Below are 17,840 nucleotides of genomic sequence, written 5' to 3'. Positions count from 1 at the left end.
CCACAAATGGGGTGGATTTTATTGTTAAAAACCATTTTTTTTTCTTAATAACCAGTTGCAGAAGCTGCCTTTCACCTGCCACAGCCAGCCCCTGCAGTGACTGTATGAGAAGGAGAGCCACAGTTTCTCAAGGCCCTGCTCAGTGAGTACTTGAAGCAAGTGCTGTGAAATGCAAATTCACAGCTCCCCTTGGCACCTAAATTCCAGGTCTTTAGGTAGAGAAAAAATCAATTAAATACCCTTCAGTTTGGCTTGGTGCCTGGCCCATGTGCTTGCTGGAGTTTTCAGTTCTGAGCAGTGACTCTCTTCTTTTGTCATCTTCCCCATCTCCCTCAGACCTTCTTTAAGGCTTAACCTCCTCTCTTTCTTTCTCCTCATCTTCCTCAGAGCTTTTTTAAGGCTGAATCAGCCATTCAGCACAAAACTCTTCTTTTTCTCACCTTGTCCAAGAGCAGAACAGAAGAATGTTCAAGTCTTTATGCACAAATTCTTTTAATTTCCATGGTGGGATCTTCTATGGACCGAGACCAGCCTGGGCTTTGTTTGTTTGGGATATTCCCATTCTTTCCTTCCTAGAAGATCCAAGCTTGGGTTTTGAGTTGTCCTCTTGTTTGGCAGAGCTCCCAGTGCTGTGGGGAACCCCTGGGATTTCTCTGGAGCCCAAATTCTCATCTCTGATGCCTTCAAGCTCCTTCTTGGGGGAGCCACAACTGCAGGGCTGCTCCCTGCTCCCCAGGGCAGGTTCTTTCTCTAGTCTGGAACATTGGCTCCAAAAGCTGCTTTTTTAAATCCTGATGAAGCAAACCAATGGCAAGAATCTGTACATAGTTCTAGTTTTCTACCTTTTCTGCTTCTCTTTCTTTCAAAGATCGGGCGGAGGCTTTTTATAGAGCTATTTTGGTACCAAATCCGTGCAGACACCGGCTGAGTTTGGTCTGCAGACTGAAGTGCCAACCCAGGGCCCTCAGTGACCACTCCTGAACGTTGTTGTCTTTCACAGCTCATCCATTTTTGGGTTTACATTGACCAACCTGAGCCATCAATCTCCCAGGTCTCTCCTACAAAAGTCCAGCCTTGTTGTTTTTTTTTTTTTTTTTTGTCTCTTTTCTATACCAAAATTTCCTTGCAGCTTTAGCTGGATGGCAAAGCAGTGTCTGACTCTTTCTATACAATTTTCTAAACAGTGACTTGTTTTTTCTACATGAAGGAGATGTTTTGTTTCCTGTTCTCTGTCAGCTTTCCCTAATCCTGTGGACAGTTTTTTCCAATGCAGGGTAAGAACAGTCCCTGCTTATCCATGCTCTGATGGGAGCAGGGAGTGTTTGTAAACACCTCTGACATTACCTGGAATATTTGTGCACTGACCTCTTGATGAAAACTGAAGAGAAGTAGCAAAAATTGAGAGTTTTTGTCACTTTTTTTGGCTGTACCATCAAGCCCTGTTATGTGCATTTCTGTCCTTGCTCTAATTCTAGGTCATGTCTTGAAATAGTTTCATTTTGAACTTGAAATCCATGTTTTTTTCTGAGGAATTGAAACTTTCAAGTGTGGCAGATAGAGATGGAAACAAGGAAATCACCTTTGTTTGAATGGCAGAGCAAAAAATCCCCTCCAAAAGCACTTTGTGACTCTGCCCTCCCAGCAGGAAAATCCTCAGGCAGATTTTGGGAGTCAGAATTTATTGGAAGTGCAGTCAGAGAGGAAGGTGGGATCTGATGTGTGTTAGAGGATTCCTCCTGTTCTTCATCCCTCAAGTGCTGCTGATCCTGAGGTGGGAACATCTGTACAAATTTCCAAGGGCTTTTGCCACAAGTTGCTTTTGATGGATTTAATCTCCATTTTCTTGTCTGTGATAAATAATAAGAGCCTGATTTGAAGCAGAGGGAGGAGGGACAGATTAAGAAAACACAATTTGAAGACTCAAGGTCAAATGGTTTTGTTTCTATGAGAAAGTTGATTTTTTTACTCTTTGAAAAGTTCTGTTTTACATTTCAAAGTTCAATAACTTTAATGGATTCATTTATGTGTTTGAAAGTAGCATTTGATTTTCTCCTTCCTGGGTTTAGTTGATTTTTCAGTTGAAGCAAGTGCAAGACACCTTGTCTTGATTCTCTGAGGCTTGACTTGGTAATAAATCTACTGATCCTTTGTAGCAGACTGTGAATATTGTAAATATCTCGAGCTGGAAGTGTGGGATCAAAGAAGAATTTCTTTGTACAAACACTAAAAATATGTGTGAAAGCTCTGGAGGTTGTTGGGTTTTGGGTTTTTTTTAGAATTTTATTTAAGTGAAGAAAAATATCTGAAATCATTTGACCTTTTCAAAATTTTCTGTATAACTGGCTTCTCCTGTGATTTGATTTTTTGAAGCTTTTCTATATCTATTAAAATTAGGAGAACCTGATTAGTGAAAGAGATTTTGATTGGAAATAGCAACATGTCAAACTTTTGCTGTCATTACTTCTGGATTTTCTTTTGGAAACTCGAGTCTGTGCCCATGTTTAACTCCTGTGTGTTAAAATGTTCTCACTTCTCCTCTCAGTGTTCCCTGTTAGTTCCTTTTGGATCAGTATTACATTGTAAATATTACCCATCCTGTATATAAATGATTTTACTAAACTCAAAAGTTCCTGCCTGGTTTTGTTTGGTTCCCAAATCCCTGCAGAGAGAAGAAGGAAGGAGCAGGAGGGAAGAGCAGCAGGATTCTGCTTTTCCCTGGAAGTTTCCAGAAGGTGTGGGTGCAGCACTTTGGGGTGTGGTTAGTGGTGCTGGGTTAATTTTTGGATTTTATTATCTTAGAGGGCTTTTCCAGCCTTAGAGATTCCATGATTCCATTATTCCACCACCCTCACCCCCATCCCACCTCCCTGATCCATGGGAACAAACACTTGAATGAGGATTTGAGGCTGGGTAAATCCCTGGGCAATCCTGGGCTCTGCTTGGCAGCACAACCCAAAATTGCCTTTTTTTAGCCCAGCTTTGCATCAGATGGCAGCAGCACCTGCCCAGTGCTCCCAGTGAACCCCTGGGGGCTGGACTGGGCACTCAGGGAAGGGAGGGATGAGTCCTTCTGTCTTTGGGACACTGGGAATAGGAGCCAGATCCTTGAGGTGGGAGCCCTGCTGGGACTGGGGGACACTGGGTGCTCAGAAATGGATCTGCTGTGCTGCTGATGGCCCTGAGCTGTTCCAGGCACAGGGAGGGCTTCCCTCCCATCTCTTTCTTTAAGGAAAGAGCCTCAGGGTGGCATTTGGGCCCTTCCTGCCTCTGGAAATATTTTTGTTATCCTCGAGGTGACAGGAACCAGACACAGCCAGGAGCATTTCAGGACACGAGCTGGGGCAGGTGTGAGGGCTCAGGCTCCTTCCTTGTCAGAGAATTTGCCCCTGCTTGGTGCCTTGGGGGAGTTCAGAGTGGGTTGGGTGGTGAGTGACCCTCAGAGCCTCCAGACTGGGAAAGGGACTGAGGGAACAATTTATTTCCTGGGAGCACTTGGAGCAGCCAACCCAGCAAAAAAACTCCCCTCAAACAAACTCTGAGTGATTTCTGCATTCTGAGGAGCCCTGGGACTCTGTCAGCACCCACTGCCAGCCCTGATGCTCCATTAGCAATCCAATCATTGCTCCCTGGGTAATCTTCCATCACTTAGGAAGCCTTAATCCCCTTTTAAACAAATTGCACTGGCTCCACAAACGGGGTCAGTCCCAGGAGGGTGCAGGAGGCTCTCAGGGATGAGGCTGGCTTTGTTTCATGCCCTGCCAGTGCCAGGGCACAAATCCCACCCTGCCTGTGGAATATTTGCCTTTGAAGTGGGGCTGGGGAAACACAGAGTCACCCATATCCAAACTTTGGGACTAGAGGAGGATTTGAAGGACCAGAGGGAAGAAGATGGCTGAAAACTTTGGTTTTATCCTTTAAAACAGCAAAATTGAATTGTTTCACTCCGTCTCACTCTGTAGGAGGAAATAAGTCATTGACCAAACCTTCAGGGCCCTTGTGTGACTTACCCAGAGTTTACACAGTTGTGTAAGTTAATTACACAAAGCTGGAGTATTTCCTCCTCTTGTCTAACCTGCTATGAGAAAAATTTGGGTTGGACCCAAAAAGTGAAGCTGTTGAAAAAAAAGAGTGTGAAGGTAAAGAATTGTTTTTAACACAGCTGAAGACCTGGTTTATTTCTTATAGAATGGTGAGACCTCAGTAAATAATTCATGTGAACATCTGGAAATGCAAAAAGAGACAAAGTCCTGCTCACCTGGTTCATGAGAGATGCTCCACAGGGTCGAAGCAGCTGATTTTGGGGAGTTATTGTGGCTGGGCAGGAGTTGGCTGGGAGAAGGAAAGGGAAATGTGCAGAATTCCAGGCAGCTTTTGTCCTTTGCAATTCTTCACTCCCTGCAATTGCTTCTTAGGGTGGTGCAAATTCTCACAGAGTGAATTAAAAGGCAGAGATTGAAAAATACTCATTTTGCTTTCTGTTAATTTGTAAAGGCAACGACTTGGAGAAATAAAACAAAGTAAAACAAAGTAAAAAAAGCTCCTTAGGAGCTCCAACCTCCATGGAGCTGCACCAGGTCTCTGAGCCTTTACATGGGTTTTGCTGCATTTCTAGGGATATTCCCAGGAGGAGAAAGTCTGGACTAAAGATTTACCACGCTGAAAGAATCCATTAAATAAATAACTATGTCCACTGAGCGCCTGGCTCTGCCAGCCCCGCGGGGACGGGTCCATCCCGGCTCTGCAGAACGAGGAGTTGGGAGGACTCTGCCTCTCTCCGGGCAGGCCGGGCTGCATCAGAGCAGGGTGGAGGAGGAGCCCGCGGGGTCGGGCGGGCCCGAGGGGGCTGTGCTGGAGTAGAATTTCTTCTGGGAGCGCAGGAGCGGGGTCTGCGTGTCCACATCCCGGCGGGAGCCGCGCTTGAGGGACAGGAACACGTGCTGGGTCCAGCCGTACACCAGGCAGTTCAGCAGCCCCTGGGAAGCTGCGGTGAGAGCCTGGGAGAGAGAGAGCACAGGGGAATGAGGGATCCCAGCACTGCTCCGGGCTCTGGGATCCACGGAAAACCTCCCCCTCCCAACAGGATTTTATCCTCACTGTGATAGAGAATTTATCTTCCCATTTATTTTAATAAATGTTCAATGAATATCTAATTAAATATGAATGCTATACAAATATAGAATATGTTTTATGTATGTTTATATATTAAATAAATATAATAACTTATCTAGATAACTATTACTATAGTATATATAGTATAAATCTATAGCTATAATTGAATAAAATGTCTAACTTCTGCATCAGGCACAAGAAGGAGCTGGACAAGTGTTATTAAGGAATCACATCCCCCTCCCAGCAGGATTTTATCCTCCCTGTGATAGAGAATTTATCTTCCTATTTATTTTAATAAATGTTCAATGAATCATTAAATATAAATGCTATACAAATATAGAATATGTTTTATGTATGTTTATATATTAAATAAATATAACAACTTATATATATCACTATAACTATAGTATTATAGTTATATATACTATATTAGATATAATTGAATAAAATGTCTAACTTCTGGATCAGGCACAAGAAGGAGCTGGACAAGTGTTATTAAGGAATCACATCTGGAGACTTAGGGACATAGGGAAAACAAAACAAATTTCTGGGGATCCTTTCTAGCCCTATTTGCTGCAATTTCCATGACCACAGAATCTGTGAGGTTGGAAAAGACCTTTGAGGTCACCAAGTGCAAACATCCACCCAGCAGCCTGCTCACCACTAAACTGTTGGGATTTTGGCTACTGAGAGCTTTTCATGCCTGTGAAAGACATAAACCACCAAACCAAGATCTTGGCCAAACAAAAGCACAAATCAGACTTGGGCTCACACAGCAGAGATCCAGCAGGGCTGAGGACAGGAGGCTCAAGGTGAGAAGGCAGAGGCTGCAGGGGCAGACATTTACCTGCAGGATCAGCAGAGCCATGTAGATTTTGCTGGTTGTTGAAGCAGTCAGTTTCAGCACCCCAAGGAGCACAGCTGTGGAAAGGGATGGATGGGAGGGTGAAGTTAACCCCACCTCTCTGGGGTTCCACAGGGGAATGATGTGGGAGGAGCTCTCTGCTCACCTGGGGCCCAGCAGCAGAAGAAGGCAATGGGGTAGAAAACCACCCTTTGTTCCACCATCTTAATCATGGCCCACTGTTGATCCCCCAGGAACCCTGTGGAGTTCACAAACCTCTTGTACAGCCCCCGGGCCTGACTCAGGATAACCTGGAAAAGAGCAGGCAGATGTTACTGGACAGGCTGGGATCTGCATCCCAGTCTATCCAACCTTTCCACACAGCACTGAAACCCTGTGGGAGGTGTTGCTATGCACGTGGCATTTTCTAAACTGAAGACTCTGAATTGATTTTAGAATCATTAAATTATTTAGGCTGGAAAAGATCTCTAAGATCATAGAGTCCAACCATTAATCACCTCTTGCTCACCCATGCAGGAGGTGATCTCTTCTGCCAATCTCCAAGCCTTTGAAATCCTGCTTAAATATTTCTGGGATGGCTTGACAGGACTCCAGATGGATTTAGCTGGTGGCACTGTAATATTTTTCCTCCCCTACCACCCCTTCCAAAAGGGAGACAGCACCACACAGTTATTCCCCTGCCCTATTTAACAAAAACATGGAATGAGCAGACAGGGGGGAAAGGATTGAAAACTGAGAGCAGGTTTAGATGGGATACTGAGAGGAAATCCCTCCCAGAGCAGCTGTGGCTGCCCCATCCCTGGAAGTGTCCAAAGCCAGGCTGGACAGGGCTTGGAGCAACCTGGGACAGAGCAAGGTGTCCCTGTCCATGACAGAGTGACACTGGATGAGCTCAAAGATGCCTTCCCACCCAAACCATTCCATGAGCTCAAAGATGCCTTCCCACCCAAACCATTCCATGAGCTCAAAGATGCCTTCCCACCCAAACCATTCCATGAGCTCAAAGATGCCTTCCCACCCAAACCATTCCATGATTGCCCAGCCTCTGGAGCCACCCAGGGCTCCACAAGCCCCAGCCTTACCAGGATGGCCACGAAGCTGATGAGGAAGGAGACGAGGAAGACGCCGACGCCGTAGAAATGCATGGCGCGGCAAACGGAGCCGCTCAGGCCCTGCGGCGCGCTGGGGGGCTCGGCCACCTCCGTGTGCATCAGGAGACACCTGGGGACACAGGGGACAGCCTGAGCTCCTGCCAGCCCAGCAGGGCAGCCCTGGGGCCGTGCCTCAGCAAGGCAGGGAGCTCACCCGTGCTTCTGGCTGAAGTTCTGGTAGCAATTACTGCTGTTGCCCAGGCAGAACACCGGCACCATGAGGAGGAAAGGGATCAGGCTGGAGGAGAAAGGACAGCACAGTCATGGGTTATTGCAGGTTATTGCACTGCTCCACTTGGGCACTGCTTGGTTTTTCTCCCATCACTACAGAGGACGTTAAAGTTGTTTTTATTGGCACTGCTATGGAAAAGTATTTTATCAGCTTTACCAATGTTGGGGCTTTCATTTGTGAGGGCTAATCATTGGTAAAGGGAAACCTTCTGGAAAACCACATCCAGTTAATAAAGTTATCATTAACTTGGTTGAAAAAAACCTCTTACTCTGCATTCATGAGGTCACTCTGCTGTTAATGATGAGCTTTACAGCCTTTTTAGTAACACTTGCTTCAAAACAAGTAGGAAGCAGGGATAGGCACACTGCAGTTTGCCAAAGCCACACTCTCCCACTAGGGAGAATTAACCCTCACCAAATCCACACCCTGTGCCAGGGAGGATTAACCCTCACCAAATCCACACCCTGTGCCAGAGAGAATGAACTCTCACCAAATCCACACCCTGTGCCAGGGAGGATTAACCCTCACCAAATCCGCACCCTGTGCCAGGGAGAATGAACCCTCACCAAATCCACACCCTGTGCCAGGGAGGATTAACTCTCACCAAATCCACACCCTGTGCCAGGGAGGATGGAATCTTACCTTGACAAGATCGTTGCTATTCGGCCAACACAACTTGCATAATCTACAACCTGCAAAATCCAAAAATCTTAATTAAATTATTTCTGCACAGCCCCTGGTTCACAAGAAGCAGCTTCCAGGGAGGATTCAGCAGCTGAGGGGGGTCTGCCCACCCTAAACTTCCAGGTGGAATATCTGGGATACAAAGTTGGCTGTGCACAGCAAATATCTGGGGGAGCTGTGTAGGGCAGTGGGTTTGTTGGGAAGAGCTGTATAAGGAATGTTTTGTTATCTTGCAGGAATATCTGGGCTATTCCCAGCCTGGTCATGGCAGTGGTGGTGCCTCCCTGCCCTCCCTGTTTGGGTGTGAGGGAGGAATGAACTGCAAGGAGAGATTTTGGTCACGGGGTGTGTGAAGTATTTGCTCAGCCTGCAATGCAGGGAGGGTTTTCCTGAGTGTTGTGTCCTTGTCCCTGGGTTCCCAGCCTTTACAGCAGTGCCACTCACCTGGGGGGGCACCCTGAACAGGTTCTGGTTGTATTTCACCTTGAGGTCCATGTACAGGTGCCAGGTGTAGTTGACAGTGTAGAGAAAAGAGGCCACGTAGAATATCTGAGAAATAAAACCAGAATTTCAGTCCTGGAAGAACAATTCCTGGAGCATGTTTAGCATCTCCCAAATCCCATGGAACAGAGGCAGGATAATGAACACCTGCCAAAGGTGAGGGGCTGAGCACAGGGGCTGAGCCAGGCTGGAAATTCCCACCTTAAACCACACAAAAGCAGCTTCACTTTAGCCTCAGACAGGAGAACTACTGACAGCAGAACTGTCTCAGAAATAAAAATCTTTGTGATCTGGCTCATTTTTTTGGCTCAGAGCCTGGCAATGAGGGTTTCAGAGGCACTTGGACCTTCTCAATGCTATGTCCATTAGGAAACACAGCACAGATGTGACATTGAGATTTCCTTCTTGCATAATAAGCTCACTAGGCAGAGAATTCACGGAAACAGAAAACAATTGGATATTTCAAGAGGAATGTGAGGGCAGATATTCTCTGCCCTCAGCCTGAGTTAACATACCAAAAACCTCTTTTCTTCCTCCATGGGAAAAAGGAGAGAAGGTAGAGAACACTGAGAGTTTCATAGCTTTTGATTCCAGCTTGAGATGAATCTAATTATCTAAAATTTCCTATAAACCTCCCTAAATATTGATCAAATTTGTTTCCAAATTCATGCTTACTCCAGGTTGCCTAATCAGACCATGTACACATCTGTGCTATGTTTGTCACAGGAAACACAAACTACAGTGGCAAAGAGGAAGGGCTGGACAAGGGAATTTTTTTTTTTTTAATTTTTATTGTGGCTTTGCTATCCTTTGCCAAAAAGATAAGGAGCACAGGTTTGCCACCCTGGTATCATCCAGGGCTGGGAAAGTGGGCACTAAACAAACTTGGCCTCCTTCACTGAGGTTGTGAATGCTCTTGGCTGGCTCAAGAGGCTGAGTCCAAGGGCTGCCACAGAACATTGCAGTGACTTTCCAGCTCATTAAATGAGGTTTAATGAGGGGTTGTTACCCTTTCCCAGCTACTTCCAGAGAAGGCCAAAACAGCCCACAAGGATCATTCTCCTGCACTTCAGGACGCCTGGGAGAGGCTCATGAAATGTCAGTGTTGCCTTCTGGGACAGAGACCCAAATGCCACTTGTGAAGGTGCCAGCAGGAAGGGAAGGGAATTCTGCTCTCCTAAGCCCCAGCTTTGGGGCTGGGGACAGTCCTGCAGCAGTGGCCATGAGGAGCTAAAGCAGAGACACAAGAATCCCTCATTATCCCACTTGTGTGGCTCCCATTGTGCTGCCCAGCGTGAGCAGAGCCTGCCAGGACATTATTAGGCCACTGGAACTGAACTGGAAGAACGTGGGGGAGTTGTGCAATTAAAACCACAATATCTGTTCTGGACTTCATTATTGCAATGCAGGAGGAGGAGAGAATGAGGGACAGCAAAGGGAGCAGTGTTTACATTCATATCAATCAAAGCTCTGGGGCTGAAAGAGGGAATATCCAAGAACAAAGCAATCTCCTTCTTTATGACACAGTTTGGACATTGGGCAGCTCCATCCACTGCAACATCAGCCTGTGATGGCAAATAATGGCAAACAGCCTGAATAAAGCAAAATATTGTCTAAGGCAGTGCCTTGAGACATCACAAGGACTCCAGCGTGAGCCTCTCCAAGGGGTGAGACAACTTTCCTTGCAGGGAAATTCCACATGGATTTCTGCTCTCAGGAGCTGTTCCAATGCACATTCCCTACTCCAACCTCCACTTCTGCCACAAGAGCAGCATCAAAACTTACAGAAAATATCCCAAATATCCACCATGTTACAATTTTGCAGAATGGGACAGGTTGGCAGGGAGAAGAGACATCATGTTTTAAATAAACTCACATAGAAATCAAGCTTCCAGTAAACACAAACTCTGCTGGGCTGTCCCTGCCCATCCTCACCTCAGCTCATCTGACACCCTCTGGGGGCTGGTGTGCAGAGGGCCCCAGGTGTTTGTGAGACACCCAGCAGCACAGTGATGTTGGTTTCTCGGCTGTTTAGGTGGCCTGGAAAGGCCCAGGGTGGCCTTGGACAGCCGGCGCTTCAAAGGACGAGAAGAGGCTTCAGATCTTTTCTCGGTCTCGGTGTTTATTAATTGTTTATCTAAAAGATTTTCTCTCAGCCCAACAGAGGTCTGCACAGCAGCCAGCCATGAGCACACTGAGAGCCCCCGGGGCGGTCACTTATCTTTATACTCAAAATTACATATACAATATTTATCATTTTTCCCCAATACCTTTTACCCTTATTGACCGGTGCACTTTTAGTAATAACCAATCCCAAAGTGCCAACATCACCACAGAAGATGGAGGCCAAGAAGAAGAAGAAGGACAGGACACGCCCCAATTCCTCCATCTTACTTCTTTAGACCCCCCCTGTACAGAAATCTTAAACCCTGTGTTTCACTCTAATTAACTTATCCCCTCACCATTCACCCCAGTGAAATCCTCCCATCCTCATACAGGTGTCATCTCCCTTGTAGGATCAAAGTGCAGCCACCAGACACTGCTGGCAACATTCCAGGACTCCCGAGCCCCCCAAGGGTGGTCTCGGTCACTCTGCACTTCAGTCCTGAGGTGCTGAGATCCCACACAGTGAGACATTTATTGACTCATTCCATCAGCTCCCAGATCCCTCCTGCCCTGCAGAATCTGCTGGTTCAACCTGTTACTGGCTCCTTCTTCTGCACAAGGTGTTCCCACCTCTCAAGGGCACTGCAGGCTGGTGGGTGAGGAGGTCCTGCACTCTCACATGCCCGGGGGAAAGGTTGCTATGGCAAGGGCTCCGTTTGTTTTCATTTCTCCCAGAGCAAACACAGCCACAGCTCCTGCCAGGCACAACCCGGCTCTGCCACCCTGGCAGTCCCTGTGCTGTGGGGACTGGGGGTGGCACACAGGGGACACTGCCTGAGGTCAGGGTGTGACTCTGCACGAGCCCTGTGCTGGCTCAAGGCCAGCTCTGCCCACCCAGCACGAACACAAAGCCCTCACCTTGTCCCATCCTGTGCTGGTGCCCCTGAGAAGCCACAGGCTGGAAAAGTGAGGGCAGAGAAGAGGCAGAAGTGCAAGGGAGCTGAGAAATTATGGGCATATTTTCCACAGCCAAATTATTTCTCCTCTAGCAGTGCAAATTGCCTCCAGGCCATAAAAACATCACATCAGCTGTAAGAACTGTGTTCCCCAGGCAAGGGAAACAGCTCAGGATCAGCCTCAGTCCTGCTTTGCTCCTTCCAGCTTTGAAAGCCTCTCCCAAGCTCTCCTCATTTTCCCATTTACCATCATCTTAAAAAACATCTTTGATGTCATTCTGCATCATTCCCAAGTGGCCAAGTTACCCAAATCTCACTGTTTCTCCCAACATGAACAGACTGTGGAGCCAGCAGGGCTGGAGGGACCAGAGATGAGCCTGGAGTAGAACAGCTGCTCTCACCACCGTCAGCAACACATCTGTACCCCCAAAACAGCTCCTGAAACAGCCCTGGGCTGCAGGAGCCCATCCCCAGACACACAGCAGCAGGAACAATTCCATCCTGCACCTGCAGCTACTTCCCTGCCCTCTCTGAGGCACATGGAGATCCTTTCCAGCTCTGGATGCTGCTGATCCATGAGGACATTCAGTTCCCAGTTGTGGGTGCCACCACACTCCCAGGGAGCTGCCTGAGCCCACACATCAAAGCTTCCAAAAGCCCCTTGATCCTCCCAGCCCTATCCTTTAAAAGGAAAAAAATTAATTCCAGAGATCATTTATGAACCTCCATGCTCAGCTGGACCCTGCAGAGGTTTTTGAGAGCTGAGATTTCCAAGGCCTGGTGTTGAAATGGGAACTGGGTGAGGAATAACAAACTGTCAGGAAAACAGTGCTCAGCCCCCCTACTCCAACTGGTGCCCAGCACAGGGATCAGCTCAGTCACTGGGACACAGGCTGAGCTTGTGCTGGTCCTTGGGAAGAGCAAGAACTGGGATGTTCATGTGAGTAATTTAAATCTGAGCTCAAAAGTCACAGAATGTGTCTGTTCCTGCCCAGGCTGGAGGAAGCATGAAGAGAAATAGAAAAGCTGCCATGTGAGAGCAGAGATCCATGGGCATGGATGCAACAGGGTTCCCATCTGCTCCTTCCAGCTTTGAAAGCCTCTCTTTGCAGCAATTCAGGAGTAGAGGCTGAAAAGTTTTCATCTGGTAACTTTTCTTTGATCTTGCTTGGCTTTTAAAGTAAAGAAAACTCCCACAGCAATTACAGCAGAAAGATGAATTGTGCTCAGACATCAGTCCTGGGTTATCTGGTGTTATCTGAACACTGTCACCTCCCAGCCCTTCTCCCACAACTCTCCTTGCAGGGCAATTCCACATTGTGCTCTCAGGAGCTGTTCCAATGCACATTCCCTACTCCAACCTCCACTTCTGCCACAAGAGCAGCATCAAAACTTACAGAAAATATCCCAAATACCCACCATGTTACAATTTTGCAGAATGGGACACGTTGGCAACAATAATGGCTTATCAAACAGTCCCATCTGCTCATTTCACACCAGCAACCACCAAATCCCATCTTCTCCTCCTCTCACACACCAGAGGATCCCAAACCCCAGTGCCACGATCTCCCTTTTCACACAAAGCCAAGAGAAACAGCCCCAGGGCCAGGCTCTGATCACCAGCGAGGTTAACTGTGACAAATTACAAGGTTAATGACAGAATGTGGTGCCAAGGCCACTCACCTGTCCCGTGGCCTGCAGGTTGTAGCAGATGAGGTCCTGCTGGGAGGTGGGTGAGCTGTAGAGCAGGGCCCCAGCCAGCCAGCACATGCCCAGCAGCAGATCTGAGAGGCTCAGGTAGAAAAGTGGACGCACCTGGAAAAGGGAAAAAGGAAAATCTCAGCAGGTGTGAGTGGAGTCACAGTCCCCCCAGCTGCAGTTTTACCTCCTTATCAGACATTTCATACAGCCTTCCAATGGTTTTTCTGCAGGTGAGGAAAGTTTTTCAGTAGAAAAACCTCAGTGCAAAGTTGTTTTGAAAGCCTGAGTTGAGGGGAAGTGGGGCATAAGTGGCACTTTGTGGAGGGATGGTTTACCCTCAGGGAAGCACTGTGACAACATTTCTGAGACCAGTCAACTCAACTTCACCCTAAAAAAAGTGCCCTTTACTTTAAAAGCCAAGCAAGATCAAAGAGAAGTTACCAGATGAAAACTTTTCAGGCTCTACTCCTGAATATCATCCTTGTTTTCAGTCCTTTAAAACTCCCACACCAATTACAGCAGAAAGATGAATTGTGCTCGGACATCAGTCCCGGGTTATCTGGTGTTATCTGAACACTGTCACCTCCCAGCCCTTCTCCCACAACTCTCCTTGCAGGGCAATTCCACATTGTGCTCTCAGGAGCTGTTCCAATGCACATTCCCTACTCCAACCTCCACTTCTGCCACAAGAGCAACATCAAAACTTACAAAAATATCCCAAATATCCACCATGTTACAATTTTGCAGAATGGGACAGGTTGGCAGGGAGAAGACACATCATGTTTTCAATAAACTCACATAGAAATCAAACTTCCAGTAAACACAAACCCTTCCTCAGCTCTGGAATGACTTGAAACACATTTTTCTATGAGTTCCATGTCATTTCAGCTGATGAGTAAGGTTGGGTTTATTTTACAAGCTGGATTAATTTCCACTGAGAGCCACTATTGCTGCAAAGGAGTCACGTCTCCTTTAACAACAGTTTCCAGCCCATTTCCAGTTTGCACACACTGGCCAGGACTGTAAACACTGCAGGAAAACATTTGTGCAAAAATTCTGGCCAACATTTTCTTTGTTAGTGGCAGAGCAGAGGCTCTGGAAAAGCAGCCTAATTACCTACATTCTTAATTAAAGCCTTGGGTACCTCATTTTCAGCATCCAGGAGAGAAAATTGTGGTGTTTTTCTTTTCCTACAGAAAATGATAATTCCAAACACAGCATGGAAATGCTTCAGCAGGCTTTGATTTTGTATTTCTTTTCATGGAGCTGAGCTTTTGGTGAGATTTGCCTCAATACTGTCCTGGAAGTAAATGTATGCCACCCATCAGGTTGTGTTTCACTTGTTCCCATGTGCAGTGAGAGCTTAGGAAGAGTGATAAGAGTTAAGGTAGATCTGATTGAGCAGATTTGTCCTTAGGGCGTGAAGGAGCACAAGGCACAAAGATCTGGAGTTCATTTTAATTTTTTTTATCTATAAATGCCTTTTTTTAACCAGGCTTTTCCTCACTGGTGCAGAAATGAAGCCCTGGCACGACAGGCTGGGGGCACTGTCCAGTTTGTGATCGAGGCAGGTTAAACCAAACAGATCTAAAATAAGCAAAGAAGGCACTTTTGCAATCCAACAGGTGACCTCTGTCTCCAGCACAAGTGCCCTTGGAGCAAGGCACTGCTGGTGGGCCCAGGAGCTGTTCTGGATAAAGAAGGAGGTGACACAGGGACACGTGTGGCTCTGGCTTGAAAAAGGGGAAAAAGGGGAAAGAAAATTACCACTGGTATTTATAAAATAGAGGAAGGGACTGCAAAGATGTAATGATTTCCATCCTGCAGCACACACGGGGGTTTGGCTCTGTGGCCATGGCCCAGGCACATGCTGAGCTGAAGGTTCCTCCTCAGACCTGCTGAGCTGAGGTTTCTTCCTCAAACCTGTTGAGCTGAGAGTTCTTCCTCAAATGTGTTGGGCTGAGGGTTCTTCCTTGTTTGCCATCACCTCTTCTGAATGATTTACCTCAGGTTGAAGGGTTTTACTGACCCCATAGAGACAGAGAGCAAGCTTCAAGAATGCAATATTTGATTTCTGAGGTTGGGGCAGGAAGGGAAGTGTTTCTAAGATCCTGCTCCTCCCAGCCTCCAGAGCAGTTTATTTTTAAATGTTTTGCTGTGGGTCCTCATGACTCAGGGAATAATCTGTTTGTGGCTAGCCTTGATATGGATCACTTCCAACCCTTTTGTTTACAAACTTCCACTTCAGACCCAAGACATGAGGACGAGACTATGGGGAAGTTAATGGAGATTTTGTCGCTTTTGAAACCCAGATCTCCCCTGGCAGCAGAGGAGCCTGGAAGGCTGATGCAAACCAGTCCCTCCAGCTGGCATCCAGCCCTCCTCTCCGGATCTGCAGAAATATTCTGAGCAGAAACATCTGGAGCCTCTGGAGCAGGAAGGGCCCATTGCTGACCTGGAGCCATGAGTGGCTCATGAGCAGCTCCCAAGCCACAGCCCCATCACATGACTGAGAGCAGAAGGGCTCCTGAGCACCCAGGCCATGGGAGCCAGCAGGATGAGGCTGCTGAATCACAGCAGGACACTGCCAACATCATTCCAGAGAGAGAACCCCAGCAGGAATCACATCTGGAGCTTTCCAGGTGGTGCAGATGTGGTAGAAGGAGACTTTGATGTGTACCTTGAGCAGCACAAGCTCAAGCAGGTTTTCCATCCCAGCTCTAAGGTGAAGTCCCAGCCTTCCTCTAAGGTGAATTCCCATTCTTCCCTGGGGATTCATGGAGATCTCCACAGTTTATTCTGGGTGTGCTGGGCAGAGCATTTCCAGCAGGTTGGCTGGGAGCAAGGTCCTCCCTGCTGTAAGTGGGACAGCTTTGCCCTGCAAACATGGATTCACGTTCTCCTTCCCACCGTGTCATCCAACAATGTGTCAGCTGCCTGCATTCCTTGCTTCTCCAGGGACAGCTCCAGGAATTCCCTGAAAGTCCCATTCTCTGGGCTGCAGATCAAATCCATGATGTACAAAGAGCATGAAGATGAAGGAAGGACAAATACAGCTGCTGCCAGCTCCACTGACTTTCTGACTTTCGGGCTGAGCCTGCAAACCCTGCACAGCAAATCCCAACTTCACAGGGATCAGCTTGGCTCACTGTCCCCAGGAAGTCCTGGACACCCAGAGGGACTGCATGGACACCCAAGCCTGGCAGAATGGGAGGGAGGCTGTGGGGTCGGTTTTAGTAGCACACCTGCCCAGAGAGACTCATCAGAGACAGCCAAAACCCAACACTTATAAAAGCATTTCTGCAGGGGCAGCTCCAATTTGTACTCCAGCAGCTTTGTGCACGACTGCTCAGCCGCCCAGGAGTTTGGCCCCACTGAGGAGGGCACAACAAGAAATCCCTGCTCCCAGGAATGACTGGAGGACTTTCCTGGAGCAGCAGAAAGCTGCAGGAACCTGCTTCTCCCTGCAGAAGCACAGGTTCAAGGTCAGTCCTTTCACCTCCTACCAAGACAAAGAGCCCAATTCTTAACAAGCCTTTTGCCTCCAAGCTATTAAACAAGTTTTAACCACATAACCGTGAGACCTGCAGCTGCTCCTAAGGGAGTCTGTGCTAAAGGTGTGACCCACGTAGAGGGACTGACACCACAGCTGAGGGAGGGAGAAGGAAGCTCAGACCTTACCTCAGGGGACCGCACTGCGTTTTGGAAGACGGCGTAGGCAATAATTGAGCTGGAACCTACAACGCTGAGAAAACAGAGCACAGGTTGGGACAGGAGCGCGTCTGCCTCGCTGGGAGACGCGAGTTCTCTTTTTTTTTTGCTTTTCTGGGTAAAATCACCTTCGCCACAGTAACTCTATGGGCAGCGTGTCGTACCTGAGCATGGCCATGGTGAACTGGATCCACTGGAGCGCGGAGTAGACCTGCGGAGAAGGACCGGAGGGAGCTCAGGTGACACCGGGTCCCGGGAGGAGCGGGCAGCACGGACCGGGGACCGGGGAGGAAGGACAAGGACCGGGATCGGGAGCTCGGGGAGGAAGGACAAGGAGCGGGGATCGGAATCGGAGCGGGCAGCGCGGACCTGGCAAGGCGGACAGGCGGGTCTCGGAGAAGAGCGGGCAGCACGGACCGGGCACAGGGACCGCGGAGACCCAGGGAGGAGCAGCACGGACCCGGGGACTGGGGACAGCGGGGTCCCGAAGAGGAATAAGCAGCACGCACCGGGGGAGGATCGTGCAACGCTGCCGGTGCCGCCGGGCACGGAGCGGGGCGCAGGGCTGGAGCAGGACGGTGAGGGGATGGAGGAGAAGAGACGCGCACAGCGAGGTCCCGGGGAGGGGACAGCCGCTGTCCCGAGGGGTGCCGGTGCCGGCAGGGCTCGCTCACCTCCTGCCAGCCCCCATCCAGCCGGTCCGCCTCCGCCGGCAGGGCCATGGGTACCGCCGCCACCGCCGCACCGCTCCGGGGCTGCGGGCACCGCCCGCGCTCCGCCCCGGGGCCGCACCGCGCCCGGCCTCCGCCGGCGGGGCCGGCTGC

General features: G+C 48.5%; 1 protein-coding gene across 2 annotated transcripts; it reads right to left on the bottom strand.

Annotated features, from left to right (window-relative positions):
• Window positions 1–1,074: 1,074 nt before the first annotated feature.
• Window positions 1,075–17,763, bottom strand: TMEM116 (transmembrane protein 116). Of its 2 annotated transcripts, XR_010030130.1 has the most exons (12): window positions 17,691–17,759; window positions 17,181–17,227; window positions 16,987–17,050; window positions 13,288–13,419; window positions 8,486–8,590; window positions 8,000–8,049; window positions 7,280–7,363; window positions 7,057–7,195; window positions 6,120–6,264; window positions 5,957–6,030; window positions 4,256–4,994; window positions 1,075–4,112 (listed from the first exon to the last, which is right to left on the bottom strand). XR_010030130.1 is itself a non-coding variant. In XM_063172968.1 (11 exons), exons 1-11 carry the CDS (start codon window positions 17,736–17,738, stop codon window positions 4,794–4,796), a joined length of 1,089 nt encoding a protein of 362 aa, XP_063029038.1. In that variant the 5' UTR covers window positions 17,739–17,763; the 3' UTR covers window positions 4,145–4,793. The 2 variants fall into 2 exon arrangements, 1 of the variants encoding a protein (XP_063029038.1); XM_063172968.1 differs by lacking the exon at window positions 1,075–4,112 and having other exon boundaries at window positions 4,145–4,994; window positions 17,691–17,763.
• Window positions 17,764–17,840: the final 77 nt, after the last annotated feature.

The sequence above is a fragment of the Melospiza melodia genome, chromosome 20, assembly GCF_035770615.1.
Source record: "Melospiza melodia melodia isolate bMelMel2 chromosome 20, bMelMel2.pri, whole genome shotgun sequence".
Classification (NCBI taxonomy): Eukaryota; Metazoa; Chordata; class Aves; order Passeriformes; family Passerellidae; genus Melospiza; species Melospiza melodia.
Note: the sequence above shows the minus strand (reverse complement) of the source record. Positions and strands in the feature narration are given on the sequence as shown.

Excerpts from the sequence above, each read along its gene's own strand:
- TMEM116 (XM_063172968.1), bottom strand. The coding sequence starts at position 17,738 with ATGGCCCTGCCGGCGGAGGCGGACCGGCTGGATGGGGGCTGGCAGGAG. Across the intron at positions 8,591-13,287 it reads ACCTGCAGGCCACGGGACAG|ATATTCTACGTGGCCTCTTT; the intron begins GTGAGTGGCCTT and ends TTTATTTCTCAG. Across the intron at positions 4,995-5,956 it reads TGGCTCTGCTGATCCTGCAG|GCTCTCACCGCAGCTTCCCA; the intron begins GTAAATGTCTGC and ends TCTCTCTCCCAG.